The sequence below is a fragment of the Pristiophorus japonicus genome, chromosome 2, assembly GCF_044704955.1.
Source record: "Pristiophorus japonicus isolate sPriJap1 chromosome 2, sPriJap1.hap1, whole genome shotgun sequence".
Lineage (NCBI taxonomy): Eukaryota > Metazoa > Chordata > Chondrichthyes > Pristiophoridae > Pristiophorus > Pristiophorus japonicus.
Window position 1 is genome coordinate 226531086 of NC_091978.1, and position 25936 is coordinate 226557021.

General features: G+C 45.1%; 1 protein-coding gene across 4 annotated transcripts in view; it reads left to right on the forward strand.

The window, feature by feature from the left end:
* Positions 1-25936, forward strand: part of LOC139244536 (coiled-coil domain-containing protein 158-like) — a 319231-nt gene that overhangs the window by 206697 nt on the left and 86598 nt on the right. For all 4 annotated transcript variants that reach the window (XM_070871035.1, XM_070871037.1, XM_070871039.1 and 1 more), the window contains 3 exons: positions 2525-3040; positions 17492-17681; positions 24446-24598. In XM_070871035.1, the coding sequence (XP_070727136.1) occupies positions 2525-3040; positions 17492-17681; positions 24446-24598 (859 nt within the window). The remainder of the gene's footprint in view (positions 1-2524; positions 3041-17491; positions 17682-24445; positions 24599-25936) is intronic.

Genomic DNA, 25936 nt, shown 5'->3' on the forward strand with positions numbered 1-25936 from the left:
AAATCCTGGCACTCCCTCCCTAACAGCACTAGGAGTACCTTCACCACACGGACTGCAGCAGTTCAAGAAGGTGGCTCACCACTACCTTCTCAAGGGCAATTAGGGATGGGCAATAAATGCTGGCCTTGCCAGCGACGTCCACATCCTGGAACGAATTTTTTAAAAAGTTCTTACCAAGATAAGGTTTTGTGGGAGTGTTACTTCCTACACTTTTCTTGATGAGACCTTCAGCAAGTGGTTTGATGCTTATGGTCAGGAGCTGCTGTCATTGTTGAGAGTTGATGAGTCATATAGGATCCTGGGAAACAACCTAAGTGACTCTTTTTAAACCCTTTGTGGCTAAATCCATCACTCGTTTGTTATGTAATGAATTAGATTTCAAATCATTTAACAGTTTAGTTTTGTCATTTGCTACATTTTACCACCCCCCCCAAAAAAAAAATACAGATTAAATTTGTGATTTATCAACATGTGAACTAGTTCCACTCTCCTGCTTCTTAGAGATTAGTCTTTTGTTCCTTTTCTCCTTTCATCAGAGCCAGTTATTTTTTGTTGCTCTCCCAGTAGGACAATGAACATTTCTGCCTCTGAACTGTCCAGTTCCAGGTCATGAAACTATAACACCTTCAGTCTTGCATATTGGACCCAGCAAGATCTTTATTCTTTTGAAGTTAATGTAGCTAATTATTTTATCTATTATAGTTACTTTCCGTTACTTACCCCGCCCTCAACACACTTGGTGTTTTGGACTGTTTTCTATCTTAAAGATACTTTATAAATGTAAGTTGTTTTAACCCTGGTTGAATTTGCAGCAGTCACTCAGAAAATCTCTTGCCTGAAAGTGTTTTATTAGGCCAGAATTTCTGGTCGGAGGTGCACCTCCGGAGTACGCCTCTGACCCGGAAAAAAAATCCTAACCTACCTGCTGACTCCCGGGCATCGGAGACTTTGGGTCCTGGATCTGGAGATGTACGCCTGCATAAAGACCCACAGATCCCAGGGGCGCAGGCGGTTCGGAAGCATCCCTGGGATCAGGTGGGCCAGGTCCTCCAATCAGAAATGAGGATTCCTCATATGCTTATGGGGATTCCATTTATGAACGGAATTCCCATAAGCATAAACCCAATCCCCAAATAATTAAATAATTTGCACAACTGGAGTAAAAATAAATGTTCCCATTTTCAAATGTAATTAAAATTTCCTTTAATGAAGCATTTACAATTTTTTAAGAAATGTTTCACAATAATGTTAAACATTTGAATCTGGGCCAAAATTCACATAAACAAATTTTAAATGTTTGCGGATGTTTTTCTATTTTTTTATTTTTAATTTATCATTTATATTAACCCTCACATTTGCTTTTACCAGGTGTAAGGGTTTTTGCTGGGCAGTAGTTGGACAAATAGCCCAACTCCGTGCCAGCAAAAGTGCTTTTTGGATCGGTTCGTATGATCTGTCGGATGGGCCGGAGAGGAATTCTCCCAGATTTTTTTCTCCCTAAATTGGCCTGGGTTTTTATCTGGTTTTTGCCTCTCCCAGGAGATCACATGGCTCCAGTTGGGGTGGAGTGTAGAATGTTTCAGTGTAAGGGGTGTAGCAGTTGTGGTGAGGCGGATTGGTTGGGCTGGGTGCTCTTTGCTTTTCCATCATTATTCATAGGTTTATATGTAACCCTTAGGGCTGCTGACCAAGGGCCGTGTGGCTCCTTGTCGGCCGGCGCGGACACGATGGGCCGGAATGGCCTCCTTCTGCGCTGTAAATTTCTGTGTTTCTATGTTTCTGTCAAGGCGAACCTTGACAGATCGCAAGTTCTGCATTTACGTGCATGCACAGCACATGCGGAAACCCAGAACTTGCGGGGCCTTTTACAAGGCTTACGATGGTGTATACATACACTGTCATCGGCCCCGTTAAATCCGGCCATTGTTTTTGCTTTAAGTAAAAAGTCCTCTATCGCACATGCACATGGTTCAAATTCTGCACATTCTGTTATGGAAATTTTCAGTGCATCGTTGTTCCTTCCAAATATGGAAGATTACCAAGTTTTTCTCTCATTCCCAAGTGGTTTTGGTGAAAGACTAAAACTCTGGAAAATGATCCTCGAATACAGGATGGCTCTACTCATTATATTTCCTTTAACCACAAGATATTCTTCAAATGTAGGGTTAGCAGTTCAAATCTGAAAGCAGAAACGCCACAGGGAGTAGAACATGCAACGGACCAATTTTGTGAATGCAGGTTAGGACAAGTTTTTGAACATCATCCCCAGTGGTTTGAAATAAAACACCCGCTTCCACACCCAGACAGTTTTTCTCTAGCTTGTATGTTGGCAAATGCTGAGAATGCTTTGATAATGAATGGTGTCGGAGCATTTGCTTCAACATTTTCGAGAGCTTTTTTGATGAATTGAGAAATTGGGTAAAAGACCATGATCCATACTATAAGGTTGAAATCAATGGGATTATTTTAGAATAAAAATTATTTTAAATAGTCTTAACATGTTTTTTTCTATGTTCTACTGTAGGCATCTGCAGACGGGCAAAGGAATGAAGACCAAGAAAAAATCATGACCTTAGTCAACCAGTATGAGAACTGTAGAGAGCAGCTTTGTAAAACTGGAGAGGAGCTTAATAAGATGAAACAACAACTTGAGAAAACTGAAGCAAGCATCTGTCAGTTGAGAGAATTAATAAAAGAAAAGGAAATAAGTTTGGAAAATGAAGCAATAGAAAAAAGTAAATTGCAACTTGAAATTGAAGACAAGTCCCAAAAAATCCATAGGATGAAAATAGCAGAAGAGAGCATCTGTGATCAGTTTGAAGAAGCTGTTGCACACTTAAAGAAAATGCAGAGTGAGAATGATTCACTGAAAATGGAACTTAGTGAAAAAGGCAAGATGCTTACCATTCTACGACAAGAAATGGAAAACATTGCTGATATGACATCGCAACAGAGTTGTGCATCTGAGGCACTGCAGCTTGAAAGAAAACAACTTCAGAAAGAAGTGGACTGTCAAAAGCAGAAGATTCAAGAGTTAAAGGTCAGATTACATAGAATGTACAGCCAGAAACAGGCCATTTGGCCCTACTTGTTTATGCTCCATATGAGCTTCCTCCTGTGGTGTCCCTGCACCTTACTACAAATTCACACGAGTCATGTATTGCAGACACAGTCACTCTGTGACCTTAACCTTTATTCCCAGGACCAAGAAGTGCTGACCCTGGGTGGGACCTCCCCTTTTATACCTGGAAACCCAGGTGAGGAGTGTCTCCCACAAGTTCACTCCCTGTGGTCAGGGTGTGCATTTCTAGGGTATAAGTACAGTATACAGGAGTTGCATGAAGGTTACAGTTACATGAAGATTACCGTTGCATGATGGTTACATACATGGCACCTCCCATCCCTCTTAATCTAACCCTATAAGCATAACCTTCTATTCCTTTCTTCCTCATGTGTTTATCTAGCTTTCACTTAGATACATCTATGCTATTCGCCTCAACTATTCCATGTGAAGGTGAGTTCCACGTTCTAACCATTCGCTAGGTATAGAAGTTCCTCCTGAATTTCCTATTGGATTTATTGGATTATATTTATGGCCCCTAGTTTTAGACTCTCCCACAAGTGGAAATGTTTTCTCTACATCTACCCTATTGAACCCTTCCATAATCTTAAAGACAACAACTACAACTTGTATTTATATAGCGCTTTTAATGTAACTTCCCAAGGCGCTTCACAGGAGTATTATGAGATAAAAAATTTGACACTGAGCCGCATAAGTAGTAATTAGCGCAGGTGACCAAAAGCTTGGTCAAAGAGCTATGTTTTAAGGAGCACCTTAAAGAAGGAAAGAGAGGCGGAGAGGTTTAGGCAGGGCGTTCCAGAGTTCAGGGCCTAGGCAACAGAAGGCACGGCCACCAATGGATGAATGATTATAATCAGGGATGCTCCAGAAGGCAGAATTAGAGGAGTGCAGACATCTTAGGGGTGGGGTGGGGGTGGGGGGGAGCGCGGTTGTGGGGCTGGAGGAGATTACAGAGATAGAGAAGGGCGAAGCCATGGAGGGATTTGAAAATAAGGATGAGAATTTTGAAATCGAGGCGTTGCTGAACCAGAAGTAGATCAACGAGCACAAGGACTTGGTGTGAGTTAGGACATGGGCAGCCGAGTTTTGGATCACCTGTAGTTTACCTAAGGTAGAATGTGGGAGGCCAACCAGGAGTGGGTTGGAATTGTCCAGTCTAGAGGTAACAAAGGCATGGATGAGGGTTTCAGCAGCAGATGAGCTGAGGCAAAGGCGGAGATGGGTGATGTTTCGGCAGTGGAAACGGGCAGTCTTAGTTATGCTGCAGATATGTGGTCGAAAGCTCATTTTGGTCAAATATGACACCAAGCTTGTGAACAGTCTGGTTCAGCCTCAGACAAGTTGTGGAGAGGGATGGAGTCAGTGGCTAGGGAATGTAGTTTGTGGCGGGGATCGAAAACAATGGCTTTGGTCTTCCCAATATTCAACTGGAGAAAATTTCTGCTCATCCAGAACTGGATGTTGGACAAGCACTCTGACAATTTAGGGACCGTGGAAGGGTTGAAAGAAGTGGTAATGAGGTATAGCTGGGTGTCATCAGTGTACAAGTGGAAACTGATGCTGTGTTTTCGGATTATGTCGCCAAGGGGCAACATGTAGATGAGAAATAGGAAGGAGCCAAGGATAGATCTTTGGAGGACACCAGAGCTAACGGTGCGAGGCGGGAAGAGAAGCCATTGTAGGTGATTCTCTGGCTATGATTAGATAGATAAGAATGGAACCAGGTAAGTGCAGTCCCACTCAGCTGGATGATGGCAGAGAGGCGTTGGAGAAGGATAGAAGAATACCTGTAACAGGTCATCCCCTCAGTCTTCTCTTTTCGAGAGAAAAGAGCCTCAGCCTGTTGAATTTCCTGATGGGAATAACCTTTTAGTTCTTGAAAATCCTTTGTGCAGCTTCTCCAGTGCCACTATATTCTTTCTTATAATATGGAGACCAAAACTGTGCACAGTACTCCAAGTGTGATCTAACCAAGATTCTATACAAGTTTAACATAACTTCTCTGCTTTTCAATTCTATCCCTCTAGAAACGAACCCCAATGCTTTGTTTGCTTTATTTAATGGCCTTATTCATCAGTGTCAATACTTTTAGTGATTTGTGTATCTGTAACCCCCACCCCCCAGATACCCCATTTAGACTCTTGAAGTAAATGAGAAGTAAAACATAAATCCTTCTGTTGCTTTTTACCTAGTCCAGGATCAGATTTATCTCTGTGAAATTGTTAGTGTGTCGACAGAAACAGTACCATAAATTTGTGTATCCAAGAATACAACAATGTTTCATTTAATGCATTCAGTCTTGTTTAACGATCCTGTGATGGCATAAAATTGCTGCTGCATAAAGTAATTTATGATACAATTACAAGTAGAGGAGGTTGGGGAGGATATATCAAATAATTTCACTGGTTTCATAAAATGGGGAAGGTGGCTCAACCGTGGTTAACAAGGGAAATTAAGGATAGTGTTAAATCCAAGGAAGAGGCATATAAATTGGCCAGAAAAAGCAGCAAACCTGAGGACAGGGAGAAATTTAGAATTCAGCAGAGGAGGACAAAGGGTTTAATTAGGAGGGGGGAAATAGAGTATGAGAGGAAGCTTGCTGGGAACATAAAAACTGACTGCAATAGCTTCTATAGATATGTGAAGAGAAAAAGATTTGTGAAGACAAACGTAGGTCCCTTGCAGTCAGAATCAGGCGAATTTATAATGGGGAACAAAGAAATGGCAGACCAATTGAACAAACACTTTGGTTCTGTCTTCATTAAGGAAGACACAAATAACCTTCCGAAAATACTAGGGGACAGAGGGTCTCGTGAGAAGGAGGAATTGAAGGAAATCCTTATTAGTCAGGAAATTGTGTTAGGGAAATTGATGGGATTGAAGGCCGATAAATCCCCAGGGCCTGATAGTCTGCATCCCAGAGTACTTAAGGAAGTGGCCCTAGAAATAGTGGCTGCATTGGTGATCATTTTCCAACAGTCTATCGACTCTGGATCAGTTGCTATGGACGGGAGGGTAGCTAATGTAACAGCACTTTTTAAGAAAGGAGGGAGAGAGAAAACGGGGAATTGTAGACCGGTTTGCCTGACATCAGTGGTGGCGAAAATGTTGGAATCAGTTATTAAAGATGAAATAGCAGCGCATTTGGAAAGTAGTGACAGGATCGGTCCAAGTCAGCATGGATTTATGAAAGGGAAATCATGCTTGACAAATCTTCTATAATTTTTTGAGGATGTAACTGGTAGAGTGGACAGGGGAGATCCAGTGGATGTGGTGTATTTGGACTTTCAAAAAGTTTTTGACAAGGTCCCACACAAGAGATTGGTGTGCAAAATTAAAGCACATGGTATTGGGGGTAATGTACTGATGTGGATAGAGAACTGGTTGGCAGACAGGAAGCAGACAATCGGGATAAACGGGTCCTTTTCAGAATGGCAGGCAGTGACTAGTGGGGCGCCGCAGGGCTCAGTGCTGGGACCCGAGCTCTTTACAATATACATTAATGATTTAGATGAAGGAATTGAGTGTAATACCTCCAAGTTTGCAGATGACACTAAGCTGGGTGGCGGTGTGAGCTGTGAGGAGGATGCTAAGAGGCTACAGGGTGACTTGGACAGGTTAGGTGAGTGGGCAAATGCATGGCAGATGCAGTATAATGTGGATAGATGTGAGACTATCCACTTTGGTGGCAAGAATATTATCTGAATGGCGGCAGATTAGGAAAAGGGGAGGTGCAACTAGACCTGGATGTCATAGTACATCAGTCATTGAAAGTTGGCATGCAGGTACAGCAGGCGGTGAAGAAAACAAATGGTATGTTGGCCTTCACAGCTAGGGGATTTGAGTATAGGAGCAGGGAGGGCTTACTACAGTTGTACAGGGCCTTGGTGAGGCCTCACCTAGAATATTGTGTTCAGTTTTGGTCTCCTAATCTGAGGAAGGACGTTCTTGCTATTGAGGGAGTGCAGCGAAGGTTCACCAGGCTAATTCCTGGGATGACAGGACTGACATATGAGGAGAGACTGGATCGACTGGGTCTGTATTCACTGGAGTTTAGAAGAATGAGAGGGTATCTCATAGAAACTTTTAAAATACTGACGGGACTGGACAGGTTAAATGCAGGAAAAATGTTCCCGATGTTGGGGAAGTCCAGAACCAGGGGACACAGTCTAAGGGTAAGGGGTAAGCCATTTTGGACCGAGATGAGGAGAAACTTCTTCACTCAGAGAATTGTTAACCTGTGGAATTCTCTACCGCAGAGAGTTGTTGATGCCAGTTCGTTGGATATATTCAAGAGGGAGTTAGATATGGCCCTTACGGCTAAAGGGATCAAGGGGTATGGAGAGAAAGCAGGAAAGGGGTACTGAGATGCTGATCAGCCATGATCTTATTGAATGGTGGTGCAGGCTCGAAGGGCTGAATGGCCTACTCCTGCACCTATTTTCTATGTTTCTAAGTGAGTTCTTTAGTGGCTGAACAGTCCAATACGAGAGCCAATATTCTGTCGCAGGTGGGACAGATAGCCGTTGAGGAAAGGGGTAGGTGGGACTGGTTTGCTGCACGCTCTTTCCGCTGCCTGCGCTTGATTTCTACATGCTCTTGGCTTTGAGTCTCGAGGTGCTCAGCACCCTCCTGGATGCACTTCCTCCACTTAGGGCGGTCTTGGGCCAGGGACTCCCAGATGTCAGTGGGGATGTCACACTTTATCAGGGAGGCTTTGAGGGTGTCCTTGTAGCGTTTCCGCTGCCCACCTTTGGCTTGTTTGCCGTGAAGGAGCTCCGAGTAGAGCACTTGCTTTGGGAGTCTCATGTCTGGCATGTGAACTGTGTGGCCTGCCCAGCGGAGCTGATCGAGTGTGGTCAGTGCTTCAATGCTGGTGATGTTAGCCTGGATGAGGATGCAGATGTTGGTGCACCTGTCCTCCCAGGGGATTTGTAGGATCTTAAAGAGACACCGTTGGTGATATTTCTCCAGCAACTTGAGGTGTCTGCTGTACACGATCCACGTCTCTGAGCCATACAGGAGGGCAGGTATTACTACAGCCCTGTAGACCATGAGCTTGATGGCAGTTTTGAGGGCCTGCTCTTCAAACACTCTTTTCCTCAGGCGGCCGAAGGCTGCACTGGCGCACTGGTGGCGGTGTTGGATCTCGTCCTCGATGCCTGCTTTTGTTGATAGGAGGCTCCCGAGATATGGGAAGTAGTCCACGGTGTCCAGGGCAGCGCCGTGGATCTTGCTGACTGGGGGGGCAGTGCTATGCGATGAGGACAGGCTGGTGGAGGACCTTTGTCTTACGAATATTTAGCGTAAGGCCCGTGCTTTCGTTCGCCTCAGTAAATACATCGGTTATGTCCTGGAGTTCAGTCTCTATGTGTGCAGACGCAGGCGTTGTCCGTGTACTGTAGTTCGACGACAGAGGTTGGGGTGGTCTTGGACCTGGCCTGGAGATGGCCAGGTTAAACAGGTTTCCACTGGTTCTGTAGTTTAGTTCCACTCCAACAGGGAGCTTATTGACTGTGAGGTGGAGCATGGCAGCAAGGAAGATTGAGAAGAGAGTTGGAGCGATGACGCAGCCCTGTTTGACCCCGGTCCGGATGTGGATTGGGTCTGTGATGGATCCGTTGGTAAGGATTATGGCCTGCATGTCGTCGTGGAGCAGGCGGAGGATGGTGACGAACTTTTAGGGGCATCCGAAACGGAGGAGGACGCTCCAAAGACCCTCGCGGTTGAAAGTGTCAAAGGCCTTTGTAAGGTCGAAGAAGGCCATGTATAAGGGCTGGCGCTGTTGCCTGCATTTTTCCTGTAGCTGTCGCGCTGCAAAAATCATGTCCGTTGTGCCCCGTAGGGGACGAAATCCGCACTGTGACTCCGGGAGGAGCACCTCGGCCATGGGGAGAAGACGATTGAGGAGGACTCTAGCAACGAATTCCCAGTGGCTGATAGCAGGGAGATTCCTCTATAGTTGCTGCAGTCGGACTTGTCCCCTTTTTTAAAGATGGTCATGATTACTGCATCTCTGAGATCCCCCGGCATGCTCTCCTCCCTCCAGATGAGAGAGTTGAGGTTGTGTATTCACGCCAGCAGTGCCTCTCCGCCATACTTCAATGCCTCAGCAGGGATTCCGTCCGCACACGTAGCCTTGTTGTTTTTAAGCTGTCTTATGGCTTTTTCTACCTCATGCAGTGTTGGGGTCTTACTGAGGTGGTGGCGGGTAGCATGCTGCACGATGGAGTCGAGAACACTCGAGTCAAAGACAGAGTCTCGATTGAGGAGATCTTCGAAGTGCTCCTTCTAGCAGGTCCTAATTGCCTCGGTGACCTTGATGAGTGTTTCCCCATTCTTGGCCAGCAGTGGGGTGGGGCCTTGGGTGTTCGGTCCGTAGGTGGTCTTGACTGCGATGAAGAATCCTCGCACATCATGGATGTTGGCCAGCTGCTGTATCTCCTGTGCTTTCTCCATCCACCACCTGTTCTTTAGGTCCCGGGTTTTTTGTTGGACCTCAGCCTTGAGCCGCCTGTAATGCTGCTTTCCTGCTCCCGCATTGGATTGTTGTTTAAGGCTCAGAAATGCCCTGCGCTTGCGATCTGTTAGCTCTTTGGATCTCCTGATCATTCTCATCAAACCAGTCCTGGTGTTTCCTGGTTGAGTAACCGAGCGTCTCTTTGCAGGCACTGGTTATGGAGGCCTGGAGGGCAGACCAAACGTTGTGGGCATTCTGTGTCTCAGGATCATCAAGGCACTCCAGATTGGCTATGAGGTGCTGGCTGTATAGGGTTCTCTTAGCTGGGTCCTTAAGTGCACCGGCATTGACTTTTTTGCGGCACTGCTTCTGCTGCCCCCTCCGCCTTGGGGCTACGTTGATGTCGATGATGGATCGGATTAGGTGGTGGTCCGTCCAGCAGTCATCAGCTCCTGTCATGGCGCGGGTGATGCACACATCCTTGCGATCCCTGGCTCGGACGATGACACAGTCGAGCAGGTGCCAGTGTTTGGAGCGATGGTGTTGCCACGATGCCTTGTATTTGTCCCTCTGGCGGAACAAGGTGTTGGAGATGACAAGTTCATGCTCTCGACATTTTGTCAGGAGTAGGGTACCGCTGGAGTCGGCTTTCCCTACCCTCTCTCTGTCAATCATGCCTCCCCCCCAGAGGTCTGTGTCCTTGCCAACCCTGGCGTTGAAGTCACCGAGGAGGATCAGTTTGTCACCCGCGGGTTCGCAGGACAGGGATTTTTCAAGGTTGGTGTAAAGACCTTCTTTGGCCTCATCAGTTGCATCGAGTATTGGGGCGCACGCACTGATGACTGTGGTGCACTGGTTTCGGGATAGGGTGAGTCGAAGAGTCATGAGGCGTTCATTAGCCCCGCAGGGAGAGTCTTTGAGGCGGTCAACCAACTCATTTTTGATGACGAAGCCGATTCCGTGGAAATGGCGTTCTTCCTCTGGTTTCCCTTTCCAAAAGAAGGTGTAACCTCCACCTTGTTCCTTGAGCTGTCCTTCCCCTGCCTGCCGGGTCTTGCTTAGGGCAGCGATGTCGATATCAAAGCGTCTAAGTTCCCGGGCAACTATGGCGATGCGGCGTTCCGGCCTGTCGTTGCTGGGGTTGTCCATGAGGATCCTGACGTTCCAGGTCCCAAACTTCATGTTAACGGAGTGGAAGATACCTGTGAGTGAGTTCTTTTAACGTGGGGTGGCCGTTGCACACCGGTTACCACACGGGCTTAGCTGAGCAAGGTCTTGATCCAGTGGAAAGGGGGTCCAAGATGACTTGAGAGCAGGCACTGCTATATGGGCCTAGTTGCCTACGGCGAGATGTTGGCTGCAGGCTCGGCACTGGGTAGCGCCCTTGGTGGTAGGTGGTCCGAGGCCTAGTTGGGGGCAGGTATTGGGGGAGATCAGTGGCCCACCGGGGTTCAGGGTGGGAGGGCAGGGGGGGTCACAGCCATGGTACTCACCATGTGTTGGAGGAGGAGAAGAGGCCAGGTCGCCAGTGGGGAAGGAGAGCTCCAGTCGTCGCTGAAGGAGGAGGGGAGGCCAGTCGCCGATGTGGGAAAGGGGGACCCGATCGTCATTGAGGAGGAGGTCGTCTGTCACCATGGGAGATCCAACTGTTGTCGTGGAGGCCCAGACTCTGTCGTGGAGGAGAGGCCCAACTGCCGCCGCTGGAGGTGTTCCGATCGCCGCTGGAGTGGGGGTGGAGGCCCGATAGCCAGGTCCAGGTCAAGACGCACCCATAAACATATAAATAGTAAAAGGGTAGTCAAAGGAAGGGTGGGGCCGATTAGGGACCAAAAAGGAAATCTTCTGGTGGGGACAGGAGAACTGAATGAGTATTGAATCTGCCTTCACTGAAGAAGAGAATGCTGCCAATGTAACAGTAAAGGAAGAGGTAGTAAAGAAATTGGATAAGTTAAAATAAAGAGGTACTTAAAAGGTTGGCAGTCTTCAAAGTAGAGTTACCCGGTCTCGCAAGGATACATCCTAGGTATAAAAGTCAGATTGCCAGGTAGTGAAGAATAGAATACTAGTCTAGTCTTCATTGCTTACAAACTTTTATTTTCAGAGACATACTGTGCATCCCCAAGATAAGCTTTTCCATTTCCTGAGACTGCTCCCCTATATATGAACACAAGGGAGCCCCAATTTCTACCCACCACTTGAATACAATTAAAACCCAATTGATATACAACACTTGAATACAGTTAACACTAGGTTGCTGAGGGAATTAAGGGTTGAATTGCAGAGGCTCTGGCCGCAATCTTCAAATCCTCCTTAGATATGGGTGTGGAGCCACAGTACTGGAACATTGTAAATTTTACACCCCTGCTCAGAAAAGGGAGGGGATCAACCCAGCAACGACAGGCCAGCCAGCCTTACGTTGGTGGTGGGAAAACTTTTAGGTACAATAACATGAGACAAAATGAATTGGCACTTGTAAAAATATGGATTAATAAATGAAAGTCGGCACGGATTTGTTAAAGGCAAATCATGTTTGACTATATAAACAGAAAGAGCTGGAAATACTCAGCAGGTCAGGCAGCATCTTTGGAGAGAGGAACATTTCAGGTCGATAACATTTTGTCAGAACTGGAAAGAGCTGTAACAGGTTTTAAGCAAGTGCAGAGGCAGGGAAAGGGGGGAGGGAAGGTCTGTGATAGGGTGGAAGGCAGGAGTGATTTAAATGACAAAAGCGTGATGGGACAAGGCAAAAGGAGATGGTAATGGGACAAGTGAAGAAACAAGAGATGGGCCTAGAAGAGCTGTAGATGGCAACAGTAGAATCATTACAAGCACCCGCAAATATGGGAACAGTGGTTATGATCTGAAATTGTTGAACTTGATGTTGAGTCTGGAAGGCTGTAAAGTATCTAATCGGAAGATGAGCTGCTATTCCTCGAGTGTATTTGACTAACTTTAATTAAGTTCTTTGATAAGTTACAGAGAGAGTTGATGAGGGTGGTGCAGTTGATGATATGTGTATGGAATTTCAAAAGGCATTTGATAAAGTACCACATAGTAGGCTTCTTGGCAAAATTGAAGCACATGAGATTAAAGGGGCAGTAGCAGCATGGATACAAAATTGAGTAATGGATAGAAAGCAGAGAGTTGTGGTGAATGGCTGTTTTTCAGACTGGAGAGATGTCAAGGCCTTGGAGATAGTGCACAGGAGGTTTACTAGAATAGTACCAGGGATGAAAGACTTCAGTTATGTGGAGAGACTAATGAAACTGTTTTTTTCCCTTAGAGTAGAGATGGTTAAAGGGGAGTGATAGAAGTGTTCAAAATCATGAAAGGTTTTGATAGAGTAAATAAGGAGAAATTGTTTCCAGTGGCAATAAGCAGAGGACACAGATTTAAAGTAACTGGCAAAAGAAACAGAGGCAACATGAGGAAAAAAAATTATGCAGCGAGATATGATCTAGAATGCACTAACTGAAATTATGGTGGAAGCAGATTCAGTAATAACTTTCAAAAAGGAATTGGATAAATACTTGAAGGGGAAAATTGACAGGGCTATGGGGAAAGAGCGGGGGTTTGGGACTAATTTGATAGTGTTATACTCATAATAAATGGTCAGACCGAATACTATGTGTAATGAGCAAGAGTGACCTTAGCTCCTTTATTGTAGTTCCAGAGTGCAGGAGTGGCCTGCTGAAATACCGTACTCCCAAGGGATGCTGGAATCCCTTTGGACTGCACAGATAGGTGTGATGCAGATTGCAAGGTCATACCATCACTCCCCCGTGAAGTCAACAATACACTTATTTACAAAGTGAGACGATCTGGGGCTTTTCGCTCCCTTATCGATTGTCTCGGTACAAATGTTGGTGTGGTTGGGTTGGTCATCTCTTCATTGGGCTGTTGGGCAGCTGGCCTTGCCGGGCTGCTGGGGATGATGAGTTCGGTTTCGTGGTCAACTGTGATGTCAGTTGCCACTTGTGTGTGTGTTGGAAGGTCAAAGTTGGTGGTGTCCTCTTCAGGTTGTACATAGCTGTTGGTGAACCGCTAATTTGGTCCAAGTGTATTCTGTGCGTTTGTCCATTGGTCAGTTTGACGTGAAACACCCTACTCCCTCTTTGGCTGTGACCGTGCTAGCGAGCCATTTGGGACCATATCCATAATAGAGCACAAACACAGGATCATTGATCTCAATATCGCGTGACAAGTTTGCGCAGTCATGGTACACGCTCTGTTGATGTCGCTTGTAGATCAGGGTGGACCAGAGAGGGTCTTGTTTTAAGCTCCCTTTTCATGAGCAGTTCGGCTGGGGGAACCCCGGTGAGTGAGTGGGGTCTGGTGCGGTAGCTGAGCAGCACTCGGGACAACCGGGTCTGCAGGGAGCCTTCCGACATGCATTTCAAGCTTTGCTTGATGGTCTGAACTGCCCGTTCTGCCTGGTCGTTGGATGCGGGCTTCAACGGCGCAGATGTGACATGTTTGATCCCGTTGCGGGTCATGAACTCTTTGAATTCGGCACTTGTGAAGCACGGCCCATTGTTGCTGACTAGGACGTTAGGCAGGCCGTGCGTGGCAAACATAGCTCTTAGACTTTCAATGGTGGCCGTGGACTTGCTTCCAGAGATTATTGCACATTCAATCCACTTTGAGTAAGCATCCACGACAACCTAAAACATTTTGCCTAGGAATGGGCCTGTATAGTCTCCATGGATCCTCGACCACGGTTTGGGTGGCCAGTACCATAAACTTAGCAGTGCCTCTCTGGGTGCATTGCTCAACTAAGAGCAAGCGTTGCACTGGCGTACACATGACTCTAAATTTGAGTCGATGCCTGGCCACCACACGTGGGATCTGGCTATGGCTTTCATCATCACGATGCCTGGGTGGATGCTGTGCAATTCCCCAATAAATGTGTCTCTGCCTTTCTTGGGCAAGACAACACGATTGCCCCACAAGAGACAATTCGCCTGCAGGGACAGATCATCTTTGTGTCTGTGGAACGGCTTAATCGCTTCCTGCATCTCCACTGGGACACATGGACCAGCTCCCATGGAGGACACAGTTTTTTTCCAGGGACAGTAAAGGATCCTGGCTGGTTCAGGTCCTGATCTGGTGGGACGTAACGGGGGATTTCTCGTTCTCAAATGCCTCCATGATCAAAAGCAAGTCCGCTGGCTGTGCCATTTCCACCCCGGTGGTGGGCAATGGTAGCCGACTGAGAGCATCTGCGCAGTTCTCTGTGCCCGGTCTGTGGCAAATTATATAGTTGTATGCCGACAGCGTGAGTGCCCAACTTTGGATGTGGGCAGAGGCATTGGTATTGATCCATTTGCTCTCCGAGAATAGCGATATGAGCAGCTTGTGGTCAGTTTCAAGCTCGAACTTGAGGCCAAACAAGTACTGGTGCATTTTTTTTACCCCGTAAACGCACGCCAGAGCCTCTTTTTCAACCATGCTGTCGGCCCTTTCGGCCTTGGACAAACTCCTGGATGCATGCGCAACTGGTTGCAAAATTCCCGATTCATTAGCCTGTTGTAACACACACCCGACCCTGTATGACGACGCATCGCAAGCTAACACTAGTCGTTTACATGGGTTATACAGGACAAGCAGTTTGTTAGAACACAGTAAATTTCTGGCTTTCTTAAAGGCAGCCTCTTGTGAATTCCCCCATAACCAGTCGTCTCCCTTGCGCAGTAGCACATGTAGGGTTCTAGCAGGGTGCTTAACCCAGGTAAGAAATTACCAAAGTAGTTAAGGAGTACCAGAAACGACCGCAGCTCCGTCACGTTCCGTGGTCGCGGCACGTTCTTGATGGCCTCCGTCTTGGCGTCAGTGGGTCTGATGCCTGGTGCTGCGATTCTTCTCCCTAAGACTGGCCCAGTCGTTGAACTCCACCGGCGCGATGATGCCATCACGTTGCAGCCTGTCCAGCTCGATTTCCACTTTTTCACGCATCATGTACGGTATCACCCGAGCCTTGTGGTGGATGGGTCGCATACTGGGAATCAAACGGATCTGCACTTTCGCCCCCGAGAAACTTCCAGTGCCTGGCTCAAATAACGAAGGGAGTTTGTTTAGAACCTGGGTGCATGCGGTGTCGTCAACTGACGAGAACGCTTGGATGTCGTCCCAGTTCCAGCGGATTTTCCCCAGCCAGCTTCTGCCAAAACAACGTGGGGGCCATCCCCTGGCACAATCCACAGCGGGAGTTCATGTACAGCTCCATCATAGGAAACTTTGACTTCAGCACTTCCAATTAAAGGGATTAGTTCCTTTGTATAAGTCCTTAGTTTGATGTGAATGGGGCTGAGCTTGGGCCTGTGTGCCTTCTTCCCCCACAGCCTGTCGAAGGCCATTTTACTCATTATGGAGTGGCTCCTCTGCCTCCTCAGTACGAGTTTCCAATTCCGTCTGATCCACTGTGGACCGATCTTCCTCTGGTTTGCAGGATTTGCAGGGTTTGCAGCTTGCCTGCACATTCGTTGGAGGTGTTTCATTGTTTTGCAGCCATTGCACGCATAGTGCTTAAAACGACATTGATAGGGCCGATGATCACCCCCGCAGCGCCAACAGGGTGTTAACTGCCTCGCATTAACAGATGATGGTGGACTCTGGGTCAATTGAGGTCGGGCCACAGCAGCCGGCGTGTACATTCTGCCCTGTACGTTTCTGCTCAAAACCGACATTACTTTATGCACAGTACTGGCCGAAACTTCTTTGTTCTTCGAAATCTGCTTGGTGTTGTCACTGGTGGATATAAATGCCTGGGCTATTGTTATGGCTTTACTCAGATTTGGAGTTTCTACAGTCAACAGTTTGCGAAGGATTGTCTCATGTCCGATGCCCAGTACAAAAATGTCTCTGAGTATTTGTTCTAGGAATCCCTCAAACTCACAATGTCCTGCAAGGCGCCTTAGTTCGTAGCTCACCACTTCCTGACCCTCTGATCGTTGACACGTGTAGAACCAATACCTCGCCATCAAAACATTTTCCTTAGGATTTAGGTGCTCCCGGACCAGTGTACACAATTCTTCATAGGATTTCTCTTTTGGTTTTGCCGGGGCCAGGAGATTCTTCATGAGGCCATAGGTTGTGGCGCCACAGAAAGTGAGGAGGATCACCCTTCGTTTGGTCGCATTCTCGTCCCCTTCCAGCTCATTGGCTACGAAGTATTGGTCAAGTCTCTCCACGAAGGCCTCCCAATCATCCCCCTCTGAGAACGTCTCCAGGATGCCGACTGTTCTTTGCATTTTCGCGCGTTCATTACCTCATCACCAATTGTTATACTCATAATAAATGGTCAGACCAAGTACTGTGTGTAATGAGCAAGTGTGACCTTAGCTCCTTTATTGTAGTCCCAGAGTGCCGGTACCTCATGAGTGGCCTGCTTATATACTGTACTCCCAAGGGATGCTGGGATCCTTTAGGACTCCAACAGGTAGGCCCTCTGGTGGATAGGTATGATGCAGGTTACAAGGGATTAAATACATAACAGATAGCTCTTTCAAAGAGCCAGCACAGGCGTGATTGTTTGAATGGCCACCTCGTGTTCTGTATGATCTCATGATTCTAAGGACACCAATTAAAATGAACAGTGAAAGGTAGCGAATGGAAAAGTGTTATTTTATAATAATACAGGTATGAGTAATAATTGTAAAATATCAGTGAAACATACCTATGATTGTTGCTATTGTGATAGATTGCATCTGAGCAACTGGGTGGAAGAAATCTGCATTTGAGTCGGCTGCAGGAAATTTGTTTTGTTTTGCATAAATTTGCTCGTAAACAAGGGTGACAAAAGTAGTGAGTTACTGGAAGTATGACAAATATATGCTGATGTAACGTTTTTATAATAGATTGTAGGTGGAGGTGTGTTCATACGTGTATTGGTTTGGTGATGGTTGTCATCTTGCATTAATCCAATTTGTGTTAACTATCTTTTCTATTAGACTGAATTGGCACACAAAGATGCACAAATGCAAGAGCTACAGGCACACCTCAGTGAGCTGGAAAGAGAGAAAATTAAGCTGGTAAATTCTGCAACTGAACAAATGTCTGAATTGAGAGACTTGCTACAGGAAAAGGAAATGATTGCAAATGAACTAAATCTCATCCAGAATCAAATGGGTGATCTGAAAGGTATGAGGACAATCTGTCAACAAGGCAAATTCAAGTCTTCTGAATTTTGATTAGGCTTCTCATGTCTTCTTGTTAATGTCATAAATTAAACTCTTTCTTCCCCCCCTTTATAGTGAACGTACACTGTGTGCATATAAATATGAGTTTAATATCTGTGACTGCAAGGCACTTGTTGATGACTGAAGTCCCATCAATATCTCATTGAAAGATAGTTCTGCTAGAGACTGATTTGAAAATGTTAACCAATGCTATAAATGGAACATAAATTGCTTAATTGCATGATACGTTAACTGTTGTGTATTTGTTAAAGTAAGGAATTCTGAAGAATTGATGGACTGGGTTTGAATCATATTACTTAAAGTGATAGGACCACCTCCTTAAATATCTTCACATTGTCTAGCATAAGTAAAATACAAATTTTAAAAGGTTCGAGAGGAAGCTGTGGCCTGTGTCCTGCAAATTTTGCTGGATATGAGAGTTGATTTGAGCATCCAGGGCAAACATATTTGCAGGAAATGTGTCCTGCTATATCACTCAAGTTTAAAGTTACTGAGCCTGAGGAACAGTAGGAGTTACCCTGCTCTAGACGGGAGGAGAGAAGTTTCTGGAACACATGTTTCAAGAAATAGTCAACCAACAGGCAGACAGATACAGGATAAGGATTGGAGGTGGGTGACTATGCAATAAGGTGGAAAGAGAAGAAAGGTACAAATGCTCCCTGAGAGCCCTGTCTTGGCAAGTAAGTTTTCAATAATGAACACTTGTTCCAAGAATTATGACTCGGGGAAGGGCAGCTGTGAGCTGCGTAGAATCAGTGGTTGCCCAAGGAGGGAGAGTTGAATGCAGGAATGCATCTGAATGGGAGATTCAGTAGTGAGCACAGTAGACAATCACTTCTGTAATTGTGAGTCCTGAATTCTGTGCTGTCTCCGAGATGCCAGGGTAAAGCAGGTGCAGAAGGTGGTGTATCATCTGGAAACTATTGTTCAGATCAATGCAAAAAACATAGGCAACAATAGGATTCAGGATTGGCAAAAAAATGTTCCAGGAGTTGGAAAATAGACTAAGAAGTAGAATGCCATAGGTAATCTCAAGATTACTACCAGTGCTACATGCTAGCCAGGTTAGAGAGGTAAATGCATGGCTACAGACATGGCATGCAAGGTAAAAGTTCACAATCCTGGGGTATTAAGACCACTTTTACATCAGAAGTGAGATGGGTCGACAGGACAGTCTATACTTGAACAGCGCTGAGACTAGTATTCTTGCAAGGAGGTTAACTGGAGCTGTGGGTGAGAGTTAAAACTAATATAACGGGAGGAGGGGGCGTAAGAGGGAAAAAGTGAGAGCAGAGAGTCAGCATCTTGGAAAGGAAAGTGAGATTTAGGTGTCTAGGTAATGAGGTAAAAAAATTGAAAGAGTTTTTATTCATTCATGGGTTGTGGGCGTCACTGGCAAGGTCAGCATTTATGGCCCATCACTAATTGCCCTAGAGAAGGTGCTGGTGAGCCGCCTCCTTGAACCGTTGTAGTCTGTGGTGAAGGTACTCCCACAGTGCTGCTAGGTAGGGACTTCCAGGATTTTGATCCAGCGACGACGAAAGAATGGTAATATATTTCCAAGTCAGGATGGTGTGTGACTTGGAGGTGATGGCGTTCCTATGCGCTTGCTACCCATGTCCTTCTCGGGGGTAGAGGTTGCGGGTTTGTGAGGTGTTGTCGGAGAAGCCTTGGCGAGTTGCGCTAATGCATCTTGTCGATGGTACACACTGCAGCCACGGTGCGCCAGTGGTGGAGGGAGTGAATGTTTAAGGTGGCGGATGGGGTGCCAATCAAGCAGGCTGCTTTGTTCTGGATGGTGTCGAGCTTCTTGAGTGTTGTTAGAATTGCACTCATCCAGGCAAGTGGAGAGTATTCCATCACACTCCTGACTTGTGCCTTTCTAGATGGTGGAAAGGGTTTGGGGAGTCAAGAGGTGAGTCACTCACTGCAGACTACCCAGCCTCTGACCCGCTCTTGTAGCCACAATGTTTATGTAGTTGGTCCAGTTAAGTCTCTGGTCAATCGTGAGCCCCAGGATGTTGATAGTGGGGAATTCGGCGATGGTAATGTCATTGAATGTCAAGTGGTTTGACTCTCTCTTGTTGGAGATGGTCATTGCCTGGCACTTGTGTGGCATGAAAATTACTTACCACTTACCAGTCCAAGCCTGAATGTTGTCCAGGTCTTACTGCATGCGGGCACAGGCTGCTTCATTATCTGAGGAGTTGCGAATAGAACTGAGCACTGTGCAGTCATCAATGAACATCCCCACTTCTGACCTTTAAGTTGGAGTGAAGTAATTGCTGAAGATGGTTGGTCCTAGGACACTGCCCTGGGGAACTCCTGCAGCAATGTCCTGGGGCTGAGATGATTGACTTCCAACAACCACAGCAATTTTCCTAGGTATGACTACAGCCAGTGGAGAGTTTTACCCCTGATTTCCATTGAGTTCACTTTTACTGTGCTCCTTGATAATGATAACTTTAATGTAGTAAAATGTCCCAAGGCGCTTTATAACAATTTTATAACCTGTTAGATATTGACCATTGAGGGAAAGAGAGAAAAAGTGGGAGAAGGAAGTGTAAAAAGAGGTTAAAGTCTCAGGTCCAAAGCGGCAGCCAAAATGCGCACACAGAAAAAAACTAAAAAAAAATAAATTAAAATTACATTGTAAATAATACAATAAGGAGTATACAATAGTAAAATCAGTATAATAAAGATTAATTATAATTAAATGATGCCATACTCTGTCAAATGCTGCCTTGATGTCAGGGGCAGTCACTCTCACCTCACCTCTGTAATTCAGCTCTTTTGTCAATGTGTGGACCGAGGCTGTAATGAGGTCTGGAGCTGACTGGTCCTGGCGGAACCCAAACTGAGCATTGGTGAGCTGGTTGTTGATGAGAACATAAGAATTAACAACAAGTGTAGGTCATACAGCTCCTGCTCTGCCATTCAATAAGATCATGGCTGATCTTCAACTTCAACTCCACTTTCCCACCTGATCCCCATATCCCTTGATTCCCCTAGAGTCCAAAAATCTATCTATCTCAGCCTTGAATATACTCAACGATTTAGCATCCACAGCCTTTTGGGGTAGAGAATTCCAAAGATTCACAACCCTCAGTGAAGAAATTCCTCCACATTTCAGTCTTAAATGGCCGACCTCTTATCCTGAGACTATGACCCCCTAGTTGTAGACATTCCAGCCAGGGGAAACAACCTCTCAGCATCTACCCTGTCAATCCCCCTCAGAATCTTATTGTTTATTGGTAAGTAAGTGCCGTTTGATAGCACTGTCGATGATACTTTCCATCATTTTGCTGATGATTAAGAGTAGACTGATGGGGCGATAATTGGCTGGATTGGATTTGTCCTGCTATTTATGGACAGGACATACCTGGGCAATTTTCCACTTTGTTTGGTAGATGCCAATGATGCAACTTTATTGGAACAGCTTGTCTAGAGGCGCGGCTAGTTCTAGACTTCAGCACGACAACCAGGATGTTGTCGGGGCCCATAGCCTTTGCGTTATCCAGTGCATTTAGCCATTTCTTGATATCAAATTGGCTGAAGACTAGCTTCTGTGGTGGTGGGGACCCCAGGAGGAGACCGAGATGGATGATGGCCCACACTTCATGGATGCTAGATCTTTTCTGAATCTATCCTGTTTAGCACGGTGGTAGTGCCACACACATGATGAAGGGTGCCCTCAGTGTGAAAATGGGACTTCGTCTCCACACAGACTGTGCGGTGGTCACTGCAACCAATACTGTCATGGACAGATACATCTGGGACAGACAGATTGGTGAGGACAAGGTCAAGTAGGTTTTTCCCTCGTGTTAGTTCTCTCACCAGCTGCTGTAGGCTTAGTCTGGTAGCTATGTCCTGCAGGACTTTGCCAACTCGGTCAGTAGTGGTGCTACCGAGCCAATGTTGGGTGATGGATATTGAAGCCCCCGCCCAGATTACGTTCTGTGCCCTTGCTACCCTCAGTGCTTTTTCCAAGTGGTGTTCAACATGGAGGAGTACTGCTTCATCAGATGAGGGAGGGCGGTAGGTGATGATCAGCGGGAGGTTTGCTTGTCCATACTTGACCTGAAGCTATGAGACTTCATGGGGTCCGAAGTCAATGTTGAGTACTCTCAGGGTCACTCCCTCCCGACTGTATACCACTGGATTACTAGTCCAGTAACATAACCACTGTGTTACCGTATCCGTAAGCAGGTCAAAATACTAAGAAAATAAATCAAGACGGCGATAAAAAGAAAAATGTCAAATCCAAAGGAATTCAAACTAAAATTTATGGACATCCATAAACAGAGTATAAGAAACAAAATTAAGGAGCAAGAGTTATGGCTTAAAATGTAAAATCATGACCTGTTACATCTGAATTTTCCAATTTATTTATCATTATGACTACAGCTCAGTCAGGGTCGTTAATTAAATATTCCTGGCTATAAAGCTTTCAAGATCTAGAGGGAAAGAAGTAAGGCAGGAGGGGTAGCTCTATTAATTACATCCAGTATCAGTGCACTAGAGCATAAAGATTTAAATAGATTTGTAGCCCAAACAGAATCCTTTTAGATTGAGTTGAGGAATAACAAGGCATCGGTCACATTACTTGGAAGTATATTAAAGCCCAAAAATGGTAAGCAAATTAAGGATGAAGTTCTTGGATGAATTAGAGAAACATTTATTCACAATGGACTAATAAGTGTAAGAGCTTTTTATTATCTCAAAAAAAGCTGGAATCGCAAAAATATTTGTGTTCAGAAATGAGAACTTTTTTGCAGTGTGTGCAGGACTGTTTTCTCAGCCAATATGTTTGCTGCATCGTTCCAGCAAAGAAGTTGGCCTTACTTGACTTGGACTTGGTTCTGGGGAATGAGCAGAACAAGTAGGCAACCTAAAAGTGGGGGAACATTTGCGAAACAATGACCACAATTTAGTTAGGGTCAATATAAGAACAGAAAAGGACTGGAAAAAAAATATATAGTGAGATAATAAGGGACCTTTTACAGCATAGATGGAAGGGAAAATTTGTAAGTAGACCAATGATCAGGATTGGGAAACATTTAAACAGGAGTTGGAAAAGGTACAAATTAATTATATTCCAGTAAAGGAAATGGATCGAAATGTGGCTTCCATGGATTAGAGCAAATTTTAAACTAAAAATAAGCATTTGCAGCTCACTGGGCAAGTAATAAAAAATAAGGCCAGGGCAATAAAAACGTAGGAAAACTATAAAATGGAGATTAAAAAGGCTGAGGGGAGGGGGTGGGCGGAGGGAGAGAATATGTGAAAGAATTACAAAACAAACCATATGGAATAATAAAAGAGCTTTCTATTGGCATATTCATAATAATAGGATAGTCCAGGTAGGGTTAGGGCCAATAAGAGATGAAGAAGGCAAACTTGTTCTGGAGAATGAGGGGATGGCAGAGATTAGTGAATAACGACCCAGAATTCATGGTCAGTATGATAGCAATCTCTAGTATGCCGTCATACCGCCTTTGAAATTGACCGCACGGGGCTTGTGCATGTGCTAAATCCCGAACTTGTGATCTGTGAAGTTCCGACTGCGCATCTGCTTTGCTGCATGTTTCACCCATTCAAATCAACGTGTAGGAGAAAAGTTGGGATAATTGTCCACCTACTGCACATTAATTACCCAAATGTTTACTTCTGGTTGCTGGCTTACATCCAAGGATCCTGGGGGTGGGGGGGCGGGACGGTGGGGGGGGGGGGGGGGGGGGGAGGTGGGGCGGTGTAAACTAAGGAAGAAATAGCAAAGGCTCCTAAAACTTTCCATAATTCTGTGGAAAAGAAAATTGTGTTGGAAGGCTCGAGGGATGTAAATGTGACAATCCTCTTCAAACATGCTAGGAAGTTATAGGCCTGTTAGTTTTGCTTCAGTTGGTTGGTAAACTACTGGAGCCTGGAATACTGAATGAAATGATGAAGCACTTGAAAAAACAGGGAAAAGAAATACATCTTGAAGGCACAGAGGGATCTTGATGAGCAGATAAACAGATCATTGAAGATGGCAGTGCAAGGAAATGAGGCTATAAAAAGGGCAAATAGACTACAAAAGTAAGGAGGTGTTGTTGAACTTGTACAATACCTTAGTTAGGTGACAGTAGAGTTACATGTTGGAGTATTTTATGCAGTTCTGGGCACCCCATTAAACAAATGATATAAAAACAACACGAATGGTACAGCATAGATGAGATATTTGAAAAGTTGGCGTTTTGTCACTACAGTTGTGATTAAGTCATGACCCGATACAAGTGTTTAAGAATAGGAAGGATTATGATGGGGTAAATAGTGATTACTTGCTTCCACTGGTTGGCGAGATGATTATGAAGGCCTAAATTAAGCAATATATTTTTAAATGCAGAATACTTAGAATGTGGAATTCTCTCCCACAAACCATTGATAATACAGAATCCATAGATTGCTTTAATAGAGAATCAGATAGCTTATGTAAGAGAAATATTAAAACATGTGTGGAGCAGCTGACATTAGATGCTTCTGTGGAGAAAAATATGGCATTGACTTGATGGGCTGCTTGGCCTATTACTGTGTTGAGATGCTTTGATTCTGTGCTTTGTTGTATAAATGTGAAATACATCAAATAAGGACTGTTGCATACTTCAAGTTCAAATGTTATTTATTTGTATGTGTTTATGATTTAATTATTTTTTTGTTTGGTTGTAGAGGAGTATAATAGTTTGCAGAGGAGCTTCGCTTGTAAAACTGAAGAATATGAATGGGCTACAAACAAACTTAAAGCTCAGCTGAAATCAACCCAAAATGAGCTTGAACAAACCAAAGAGGCGATGAAAGTCCTCGAAGGAGCCGATACCCATGGTACCAATTTTGGGTCCATATTTACTAGACTATTGTATATACAAGCTACTTCATTCTAGGGTTTTTCCTGAAAATTATATTTATTTGTATAGTGGATAAACTGCAGTGATTTTTAAAAATATATATCTGAATATAATATTTGGGCCTTTGATAAATGTTGAACAATATGTATATTCAAATAATTTTCCTCCAGACATGTATACTTAACCAAAAATCTTAGTTGGGGGGGGGTTGCTGGGGTGAGTGATCAGCCATGATCTTGTTGAATGGCGGTGCAGGCTCGAAGGGCCAAATGGCCTACTTCTGCACCTATTTTCTATGTTTCTATGAAATATCTTGAAAATACTGAACCTTTTAATTGTTTTGTCATCCAATGAAACCGATAAAAGTTGTAGTAACTGGAAGAGACCTATTGATCCTCTTACCACACTCCAGCAGGGTTTCCACATCTCTTTGTGCCTCTACAGGTTAAACTTCACTTATCCAAAACCACCCCTTGTTCGGAACCAGGTGACGCATGCGCAGAATGCGGCCGATAGAAAATATCAATGAAAATAATGAAAAATTCAATTTACCCAACTTCGGAGCCGACACCTTAGGGACCCGTTGGGCCCGTTCGGCCTGCCGACCTCCTCCCTTCCCCCGCCCGACTGCTTCAGCGTCGAATCAGTACTGGCTTCCCTGCCTCACCCACACCCACAGGCCCTGTGACCTCCCCTTATCCGAAACCCTCGGGACTTGGCCTGTTCCAAATGAGGTTTATTTCCGGATAAGGGAAGATTACACGTGACCTCCCCTTATCCGGAAATATCCCTCATTCGGAACAGGCCAGGTCCTGAGGGTTCCAGATAAGGGAGGTTCAACCTGTAGTACCCTTGGAACATCCTACAATGCAGGGATGTAATAACAATTCTTTTGTGTCTTGCTGAGAAGGGAAAGCTCAGTGGGAACTGTAATGAATTACAGGAAATGCTAGCATTCAGATAGGTTAGTTTGTATCTGGCATATTTCAAATGAGGGTCACTATCCTATTTTTCCCTTTCAGACGTTGACTGACGTGCTCTGCATTTCTGGTATTTTCTGGTTTTATTTCAAATTTCTAAACTTGCATTTTTTTTAAACTTTTGATCCTACCATAATTTATGGCCCTGAATTTATATGGAGAGGACAAGGTGGATTTTCCCGATCTCCTGCCATAACTTTGGTGGGAGGTTGCTGGCACCCTCTGAGAAAGCTGAAAATGACCATTTACACCATTTTAAAAGTTCCAACAATCTTCCACTGAAGTTATGGCGGTAAATCAGGATAACCCCTGTAAAAATTCAGGGCTTTATGTCT